The sequence below is a fragment of the Trichoderma camerunense genome, assembly GCF_050948025.1.
Source record: "Trichoderma camerunense strain CBS 138272 chromosome Unknown V8C40scaffold_3, whole genome shotgun sequence".
In the NCBI taxonomy this organism is placed as follows: Eukaryota; Fungi; Ascomycota; class Sordariomycetes; order Hypocreales; family Hypocreaceae; genus Trichoderma; species Trichoderma camerunense.
The window spans coordinates 143386-153379 of record NW_028145367.1 but is presented as its reverse complement, the minus strand read 5'-3'; the positions used below and the strand labels follow the sequence as shown (position 1 = coordinate 153379).

The following is a 9994-nucleotide window of genomic DNA, read 5'->3' as shown; positions in this document are numbered from 1 at the left end:
ACGCTCATACACCTCTTCCCAATCTCATTCTAATCTCATTCCCAGTCCTCAAACCAACAAGACCCGATTCTACTCGCCCATTCTCCCAACAATCACCCAATCAGCGTGAATGGTTTAGTGGTAAAATTCTCCGTTGCCATCCGCAACGTCGGGGAGCCCTGGGTTCGATTCCCAGTTCACGCAGTCCCGAGATGCTCATTTCTCGGTCCTCTTTTCTTTCCAAAGCGTAATTGGTTTAGTGGTAAAATTCTCCGTTGCCATCCGAGCAGCGTCGGGGAGCCCTGGGTTCGATTCCCAGATTACGCATCGAGATTTCTTTTTTTGCTTCTGGTGTTTGTTGTTTTGAGCGTTGAAGATGGTCGTGGAGATGTGATGAACTTTGGTGGGGCTGCGTGGTCTTGGTGATGATGGTGACATCTTTTGTGTGCTCCTGTATGTTGCAAGTGTGGTCAAAGTATGATTAATATAATATTTTCTATTTTTGTCATCATATGTCCTGGGTATATATCATGTCTATGTAGCTCATCCATCTTACACGTCTAGCCCCGTATATCCCATGTAGAATCTCTAATTCCACAAAACGTGATGGGTATATAAAAAAAATAACATAGAAACGAAAGAAAGGGACGTGATAAGACATGTGCTCATAAAACGGCCTTAGTCGTAAAAGATGAACGTAGGAGGTCTCTCAACTTCCCTCCTTACGCCACAACGAAAGCCGCGTCTTTCTTGTTGCGCTTGATTCCAACCAACTGCAGCATCTCGGTCCAGAATCCAGTCGGGGGCTCGATAAAGTGTGATTCGTAGGCGTCAATAGTTGGTTTTTGCCAAACAAGATCCAGCTCACTGGGACGGACAACTCGGGTGCGCTTCACCACCTTCCAGAAGATAAAGAGGATAGGTGCCAGAAGCTGCATGGTGTAGTTGCGGAAGAAGGCCGAGACGTCCCAAGGCATGAAGGCCTCGTATCCGTATCCTCCAACCACCAGAAGCTGAATAACGAGGGCGATAATGGCGCAGTAGGGCTGTCCCCAGCCAACATAGGGGAGTGACTTCCGGTCAACACCTTGGGCCTTGCAAGCTCTGTAGAACCAGAGATATGTAAGCGACATGACAAGGTAGTCGATAATTCCGCCAGCAGTAATCAGGCTGACCAACCAGTCGAGCACGACAGCAGAGCCGTTGCCAACTTGAAGGAAGGATAGGAATGGGAAGCACATGACGACCAAAAAGGCATTGATGGGCACACCCTTGCTCGTGCACTTGCGCAGGAATCGAGGGGCACGACCCTCGAGAGCCAAGCCGTACAGTGATCGGGTTGCACAGTAGGTATAGGTGTTGCCAGCAGAGAAAATGGATGTCATCATCAGGGCATTGACGATATGAGGCAGCACGGAGACACCCATGTTTTGCATGGCAATGACGTATGGCGAAGCCGCTGCAGTGCCGCTACCCTTTCCACCACTGACCAGGTCAGCCAGCGTCTTGTCGTTGTACGGAAGAATGATGCCGACTGCCAAGGCGCTGCCGATGAAGAAAACACCAAAGCGGATGTAAATGGTCTTAAAGGCGGTCTTGATGTAGGTTCGAGGGCGTTGAGCTTCGGCCGCTACCATGGAAATATACTCGGGTCCGACGACGGCGAAAGCTGCACTCCAAAGGCCGGTCAGAAAACCTTCGAAGCGGCCAAGGGCGCCCTGCGAATGGTACTCGGCGAAAGCTCCGGGATTATTCCAATATCGAAAACCAAAGGCATCGTGGTGCGGGTTTCCGCCGACCATAGTCACGAAGGTGAAAGAGAAGAGGATGAAGATGAGAATAACCTTTCCACCGGATAGGTAAAATTCCGCTTCACCGTAGGCCTTCACAGCGAGGACGTTTAGCAGACTACATATTCACCGGGTTAGCAAATGCGGTTGGGTAGCAAGAGAGAGAAGGCGGTAAAATCTAGAAGTGCGGAAATCACTTTGCGACATTCACCCCTTGTGGTAGGAAATGGAAATCTTACGCATAGCAAACGATAACGGCGGCACAAATACCGGCAGTCGGGCCCGGATTGGTGATATTCTCGTCCCAAAAGGAGATGACAAGGTTGAGTGCCGTGATTTCAAAGGGAATTAGCAGAGCCTCGTACAGGAAAAAGTTCCAGCCGGCCATGAATCCCAAAGCATCATCGACCCAGTGACCTGCAAGACGAATAAAACCTCCGGATACGGGCATATAGACAGTCATCTCTGCGAGAGAGTTGTTTACCAATCCGAGAACCATGGAATACAGAGCATAAGCCAAGAAAAGGCTGCCCGGTCCGGCTGTGGAAAGCCCACTTCCGATGCTGACGAAGAGAGCAGTACCAATCGAGCCACCGATGGCTATTAGTTGGATTTGACGATTGTTAAGTCGTCGCTGAAGGCCATCCGCATTCTCGATGAACTCTTGGGACGCCACATCTGGCGACCCTGGAGCCTCGAACTTGGGGTGCTTTTCATCATCCGTAGTGGCCATTTTGGAGGTTAATCAGTAACGCAACGGTAGTGTTGTCTCTTAGTTCGCCGTCATGAGAAAGTGTGACGATGGCCAAGTGCTTAGTTGAGGAGCATCAACAAGCAATAATGCTGATCCTTTAGGTGAATGATTGCTGTGGGGACAACCAACAGTAAAACATCCAAGGACGAAAAAGGATGAGAGGGAGAGGAATGAAGTTCCACATGGGAGGAGTGACGGGCGAAGGAGGAGTATTTGTAGCAATTGTTGATAGGCGGCGAATCAAACGGGCCAGGGACGGCCGAGAGTACCTACCGAGTATATGGCTGGGAATGACCGAAAGACTGAACGAGCAAATACTAAACCCTGATTAACCAGGGACCGGCAGAAGAGCGAACATAACACCGAGCACTTAGAACCGCGATTAGATTGGACAGCATCACTGTGACGCCGAATCTTATGTGGGGGGAGGGCCGAACTGGAAACGCTTCCAATATGCTCTCAGGCCATTTTTTTGCGCTTGATGCTGCGCAGTCAACTGTATTGGCCTTGGCACACTGCCCCAAAGCTGCTCTTGTCGTACAGCAGGCGAGTCGCTCTCTATTCTGCGCGCGTACCCTGCCATTGTCGTCCATGGTGGAGAAGCCAAGGAGGACGCCAGAGGAGTGCTAGCGCATTAGGCCCTGCTTAGAACGAACGGGATGAGCAGCCATCCACACAGAGGAGGGCCAGGGACCCAGATGGATGAACAGGGGGGAGGGCACAGTGTCAGATTTCCCAGACTTCCCTGTACATGCTCCTAGACATTCTGTACTCGCCAGAGATACTGGGGTCAACAGACGGTGTCGTCGCCAAAAGGAGGTACAGAACATCTGGTACTGTAGATAATGATTAGTATTGAATAACGGAGTAGACACACGGGCAGTGGTACTGTACAACCACGGGAACATCTGAAATGCTTCAGTATAGTGACCTTCAAGAATTTGGACCATAAACTAACCAGCAGTGCTTGACGCATCCGGGATCTTGCCCGCCATGTGAAGCAAGGGAGCATGTCTCCTTGATAAATAACTGATTGTTTGGCGAGACTTCAGTTGTATGTATATATGGTCATATTGATTAGCTTCGAGCGCTTGAAATTTGCATGACGTTGGTTTTTCATTTATTCTCCGACTAGATATCCTTGACCACGGACAGATGCAAGGTAGCTGAAGCCGATTTGGTAAGATTGTTGTGATTATCCAGTACCTGCGTTCCGAAATAGAGCTACTCAACAACCGAAAACAAGGTTAGGGATAAGTTTGCAAGTCAAATGGATCTTGATGTTGCCTACTCAGTCAAGATCGGATCGAGAATCTCGAGATCGGCTCTTCAACCATCACAATTGATCCGAGGGGACTGCGTTCTGTATGGATCATCGAGAGTTGCATGGAGCCTGAGATACAATTCGGCTCCGAGTCTTGTGTACTTCTCGTAGCATAACACCATCCGAAATGTTCCTTTGGCTGTCTCTTACACTCTCGCCATTGACAGAGAGGCCATCTTCGTCGTTTCGTTTCACCTCCACAGCGTTTGTCTCGATTACCCAGCTCTGCGAATGAGCACTGTGCAGATCGGCTTCTTTACTACAAGTCGCCGGAAGACCCCTTCGCCACTCCGCGGAAAGTTTTAGGCTTAGACCAAAGCCTCTTTCTTCTGGTAACTTTCCCATCACGGCTGGACAAAGCGCATGCTGCTCAAAGGACATGCGAGTGACGCTCCTCATCTCCTCTGCTATCCCTTGAAAGCGGCATGATCCAGCTGCTTTCGTCGAAGGAATCAATCCCCTGCACACAACACTGACGTCACTCCGCCTAAGCCTTGTCCCGCTACTAACTCGCCTTGGACTAGAGGCTATCGCCGATCCGTGGCTCAGTGGACGATGTTCCTGGTCGCACAGTTTCGGGACAGTGTTGATGGCGAGACTGAATAGCCATTCTGCGTAGAATTGGCATGATGAGTGCGACGACCCGAGTGCTATGCACGTGTGATCTAATATAACTGTTTGGATGAATTCTGGTTACTGTAAAACCACACGTATAATAACCTGAGATTGCAACGCCCCTTGGTAGCGAGCAAGGCAAGATACAAGGAAGGCTAGCCGAAAGCCGTAGCCGGATATTGGTGGTTGCCTCCGGATCCTTGTCTCAAGTGCTGGCGAGGAGAAGACAAGCAAGACAAGGCTGCCGGCTGAATACATTCCAACAAAAGGCCATTCAGATAGAGGAGCTGCATGCGGTAGGCTGGAGGACGCGAGTCAGGACAGCAGCAAAGCCATACATCATCAGAGCCGAAATCGTCATATTTGCCTTGGCTGAAGGCGACGGCGAACCTCGACAGCCAAGGCTAGCAAAAGCGAATCAAATGGGCAAATGGTGGTTTGTTGAGGCGAGAAGCAAGGAATAAAACGTCGCCAGTTGATTTGTGGACTCGCTTTTTCTCCACAGTTTGGAGTGGGGGTCTATACGGAGTGATTAGATTGGACTACCAGTTCGCCGTACTTTTTGTGTGGGCTCCTGTTAACATGGCACACACCAATTGACTTAGTACCTGCCGGTTCCTAACCCCGAACATGGGGTCTCTACCTCACGGAAACCGCTCGTTCTCGCTAGTTTCTGACGGTGGTCAGGTTCCTCTCTCGTACTTGTACGCTGACCTGGATAGGCGGTGGAGTCGCTGGCTTCGCACTGTGACAGTGTACGGGACACTTGGGTGCAGCGCTCGTGCCGCAAAAAGTCCCTTCACCTTTTATGTGAATGAAGGACTCCGTGCCCCGTACTGCCTTTTAGTTTCTTCCATGTTCTACTCCGTACTGTAGGTGCTTTGCTCCGGGGGAGCACAAGACCAGAAGACGTATTAGACGGCGCCCGACAGTCGTTTCAGGGCCTCAGCAGCCCCGGGGCTTTTGGTGGCAAGTCGCCAATGAGCGTCCAGAGCCGTAAGAAACGGACGCTAACGGTAAATTATAGCGCAAGCCTTTCTTCTCTCGGGCTTTTTTTTTCTTCGAGGGTGGCTTTTGGCTGCATCTCAGTACTCGCCTTGCTCGCATTGGCCTCGTATCGCTACTGCTGCTGTCGCGTGACCTCTGTTTACCCAGGTCAAATGGGGATAGCATCCTATAATATGAGTGTTTGTACTCCGTATACGTTTTCTGCCCATATTCTCTGAATACTGTTGTCGAGACTCTGCTGTGTTTGAGTCTCCATACATGTACTTTTACAGAAAACTCGACCTTTGCCGCCGCCACCCGGAGCATTCTTACTGCTCGTAGTATACAAGTAAAAGGACATCATCACTAAAACCCGCACAGGTCAGAAAAACTCTGCCAAGTCCACTCACACTCAGCTTGGTGAGCGTGTGGGTCCGTTTCAAGACGGTGCGTATCGAGTAAAGCCAACAGACATGAGATGGGGCAAAAAAGAGAAAGGAAAAAATCATCAGAACGTTCTTCATTGTAGAAGCATGTGAAGATGGATTCTCTCATTTGGATGAAGCCATCTCCGCGCATAGAGATGAAGCTCAACAAATTTAGTAGCAATGTCGCGATAAGGCTATATAAGTTAAGCGAGACAAAGGCCTAGAACTGAGTAGATGCAGCACCCCGGATTTGCATTGCCAATTTGGGGAAATCACATGTCAAAGAGATGGCATTCTGAAGCTGATGAAATTTGTTGAATGAGGTGAGCACAGAGCTTCATCTATTTGCGTTAGCGGTGAAGATATTCATAGCCTAGCTCTTTGATATTTGAAGCTCCTGATCATGGTCACCAAGCATCCATGCAAGATGTAACAACCAAGGCAGGACTTTGCGCGTCTCACCGCTTACAAGCCAGAGCTGCCTCTTATATGCTCCTCTCCTTCAGTAGCTGTAGCAACTATGATAGGTAGAGAAATGAATGATCCAATTGAAATCGGATGAAATCGTAGTAGAGGCTGAATGCAAGAGAATGCTTCCAGAATTTCTTCCATCTCAATCGACACACATGGCTGGCTGTCAGTTCTGTTAGGTGGGGTAAAGGGTTCTTGGACACTAAAATTTTCTTGGTGAAAACCGCCATCCCACCTTACTGTTGTTATCGATAACGAAAACCACAAAAAAAGGAAGCCTGCGAAACAATCGCAAGATACCGTATCAAGGCATCTCAGGGCAGCTCGTGTCTGTCTTAGGACCGTACAGGTGACATCTTTTCGATACCCGGATTCATTTATTCCTGGTTCGTGGCGGCTCTGTGACTGCCAGGGCTGCCGTTCAACACCACCAACTCCAAATATCAGCATCAACCCCACCATGGACTCAACATCAGAAAATGTTAATAGCCTGGCCACCCTGGTTGGCAGTGCTGTAACGGAGCAACTCATAACGGCACATGTATCTCATCTGGTCTCCATATCAAATGAGCCGGCCCCGGTCTCATCCACACAGCACCCATCCTCAGAACTCCTCGCCATAGGTCTAGCCGCTCTCGATGCCTTCCTCCAAGCAACCGTCACCGGCCCTGTCTTGCCAGCGAAAGAGTCAACTCACGTCGAGAAGCTGTTTATCAGTGCTTGGAATTCCAGCAACTCAGAATCTCATGACTCTGCTGTTGCTCTGCATCAGCTTCGAAGGGCCTGCCTGAGATATTTCGAAGTTGATGGCGTTGTTCCATATGCCCATATTCCTCATTTAGAACTCTTCTCTCTGGCCAAGTACATCTTGGTTGATTCTCTAGCGTCCGAAACAAAAGACATATTTGAGCTACCTTCACCTGAAGGGACTTTAACAAAGCGTAGCCTTGCGTGGGAAAGGCTGCGTGTCAACGTCTGGCACTACAAGATTATCACGCAGCCAAGCTTAGGCTCATCATCCAACTTCAACAAGAGCTCACAATGGAGTGATGTGCCTACACTGGCAACACAAATCAGCAATGAAATAGACGCTCTTCGGGAAACAATCCTCGGCACTGAAGTCTGGGCCACAGAAGAAACCTGGACCAGAGAAGAGAAGGCCTTGTTTCTTATCGAAGCTGCTAACAACTACATTCTACTTGGTCGTAATGATAAGGCAAAGGAAGCTATAGATGAGGCCGCGCAGGCTACTGGAATTGCCTACGCTCTGTCTGGAGCCCTTGGAAAAAGGACAAAATTCCAAGAGAACAACCTCAGTCAACTGGTTGTCTTTGCAAAGAGTGCCACCGAACAGGATATTGCAGGAGCCGTCAGCAAGGACGACGAGGAACAGGCCAAGCCGGATGCTCTCAAGCTCAACGACGATACCCTACTGGAAGAGATCCATTACGCAAAGGAACCCGCAAAGACCACGACAGCCGTTGAGACTCTACCGCCTGCGTTGGCAGACCTGGCGCCAGATGACCAGCCACAGCTATCTGCCCTTGATGAAATCATTCTTCTTACTGAGGCAACAATCAAGGACGCTTTTTCACCCGTCGACGGCCTCACCTCTGAGCAGATTATGCCCTTTGCAGTCCGTGTTTTGACCGACAAGTCCGTCAACTGGCAGATTTACACACAAGCCCTGCTCGTTCGTTCAAGGATAGAAATCCACAGAAGCAGAACAGTTGAGCGCGGTGTGCTCCAGTTACAAGCTGTGGCCGATCAAGTCCTCACCGATACCACCTTTTCCACTCCAAGCAAAGAAGCTCAGGACGACGATGAATCTGATGTCCCAGCTATTCAGGTCACTGCTCCTGGCCAAGCTACCGCACCTGTCGACGATTCCAAACCCACCACTTTCCTGCCCGCCGCAACAAACTCAGAATCTGCCCCTGCCCACGTTCGTCTCCGTTATATCCACGCTCTGTCTACTCCTCCGCGATGGCATCTCGAATCTGAGCTTGCCTATGCTTGGGCTGGCGTCGGTTCCATGACATCAGCTCTGGAAATCTTCAAGCGTCTCAAACTTTGGGCAGAAGTTGCTCTCTGCTATGCCAGCAGTGCGGCTGCCGAAGACGAAGACGGTCGAGGCAGTGGAGGAGAGGCCAAAGCCAAGGGGATCATCCGCTGGAGACTTTTCAACAAGACCGGAGCCGCAGCAGACTCCACATCCGAGCCGGAAGATGAAGTTGTCGGCCAAGACGTCGGCTTCCTCAAAGCAGATGACTTTTCAGGACCGGAGCGACAGCCTCCTCCCCCGAATGCCGCCCGTCTGTGGTGCATCCTCGGTGACTTGGAAAACGATCCGGCTCACTATGAGCGCGCATGGGAAATCTCCAAGCAGCGCTTCGCCCGTGCCCAAAGATCACTGGGAGAATACTATCTCGGCCAAAAGGATCTGGCCAAGGCCCTCGAAGCCTACAAAAAGGCCACCAACGTCAACAGGCTCAGTCCCGACATGTGGGGTCGTCTCGGCGATATCAGCCTGCGTCTTGGACGCTTCGAAGATGCCGCAGAGGCTTACAGTCGATCAATCAGCAGCGCAAACGATACCGAAGGAGGTGAAGGCGCCAGAACATGGAGCAACCTTGGAAGTGCTCTGTACAGCCTCTACTGCGAGCTGACAGCCCCCGGAAAAGACAAAGAAGAGAGCAAGCCTACAAACGGCACCGTCAACGACGATGATGAAGACAGCATTACAGCAGAAGCAGAGGAAAAGAACATATCCCGCGACCCCAACAAGCTCCTCGCCCAATCCCTCGCAGCATACAAAAAGGGCGCCTCCATCGCCCACGACAACTGGCGCATCTGGGACAACGTCGTCACCCTCGCCTCGCGCATCTACCCGACCCCCATCACAGACATCGTCATCGCAATCTCAAACACCATCCGCATCCGCAAGTCCGAAACAGCCCTCGACATCGACATCCTCTCCGCCCTCCTCCAGGACGCCATCCTGTCAAAGGATAAAGCCCCCGCAAGCAGCGGCGTCTACGAACCCGCCCGCGGCTCCGTCGAGCGCGCCGTAATCCGGCTTATAGAGGAGCAGATCACGCCCCTCATAACTACCCGCTCTGAGCTCTGGACACTTGTTTCGCGTCTCCGTGCCTGGCGCAACGACTATGCTGGCGCAATCGACGCTTCGGAACGTGCCTGGCGTGCCGCCGTCGGCTCCTCTGGAAGCGGACTGCTACCCGGCGAATCTGCCAGCACCGACTGGACGTCCGACGAGGCAGCCTGGACGGAAGTCGTCAAGCGAACCGACGAGCTAGTCTCTGTACTTGAGAACTGGGGACCTGATGTCGAGACTATTGGACAGAAGTGGAAGGGCAAGGCGCGAAGTGCCGTCCGCAGCGTCATGGGACGAGGAAAGGCGACGTGGGAGGACAGCCAGGGGTGGCGAACGTTGGAGAATCTCATGGAGGGATTGAAAATAGACAGGAATTGAATAGACTAGAATAAGATGAATGCAAAAACTATCGAAGCAAGGCTCATCTGAAAGTGCTAAACACTGTGACTTTAAGTTTACTTGAATTCATAAAGCACGTAAGGGTTTGATGCAATTACATATTAAAGGGGCACTGCCCAGACCTGATATTAA

The 9994-nt window shown here is 50.9% G+C and overlaps 2 protein-coding genes and 2 non-coding genes across 4 annotated transcripts; 3 read left to right on the top strand and 1 right to left on the bottom strand.

Annotated features, from left to right (window-relative positions):
* The first annotated feature begins 103 nt into the window (after positions 1–103).
* V8C40DRAFT_t54 lies at positions 104–183 on the top strand. Its single transcript has one exon. It is a non-coding gene; the product is annotated as a tRNA-Gly (tRNA).
* A 41-nt stretch (positions 184–224) lies between these two features.
* On the top strand, positions 225–306 carry V8C40DRAFT_t55. Its single transcript has one exon. It is a non-coding gene; the product is annotated as a tRNA-Gly (tRNA).
* Positions 307–370: 64 nt separating this feature from the next.
* V8C40DRAFT_134978 (amino acid permease/ SLC12A domain-containing protein) lies at positions 371–3013 on the bottom strand. Its single transcript, XM_083211107.1, has 2 exons — positions 2009–3013; positions 371–1887 (listed from the first exon to the last, which is right to left on the bottom strand). Exons 1-2 carry the CDS (start codon positions 2500–2502, stop codon positions 702–704), a joined length of 1680 nt encoding a protein of 559 aa, XP_083076691.1. The 5' UTR covers positions 2503–3013; the 3' UTR covers positions 371–701.
* Positions 3014–6308: 3295 nt separating this feature from the next.
* Positions 6309–9879, top strand: V8C40DRAFT_234685 (tetratricopeptide repeat-containing protein EMW1). Its single transcript, XM_083213688.1, has one exon. The coding sequence runs from the start codon at positions 6809–6811 to the stop codon at positions 9839–9841; it is 3033 nt and encodes a 1010-aa protein (XP_083076690.1). The 5' UTR covers positions 6309–6808; the 3' UTR covers positions 9842–9879.
* Positions 9880–9994: the final 115 nt, after the last annotated feature.

Bases quoted from the DNA above. Each gene is read 5' to 3' on its own strand.
- V8C40DRAFT_134978 (XM_083211107.1), bottom strand. From the start codon at position 2,502: ATGGCCACTACGGATGATGAAAAGCACCCCAAGTTCGAGGCTCCAGGG. The intron at 1,888-2,008 runs GTAAGATTTCCA...GTGAATATGTAG, and splicing joins GCCGTTATCGTTTGCTATGC to TCTGCTAAACGTCCTCGCTG.
- V8C40DRAFT_234685 (XM_083213688.1), top strand. From the start codon at position 6,809: ATGGACTCAACATCAGAAAATGTTAATAGCCTGGCCACCCTGGTTGGC.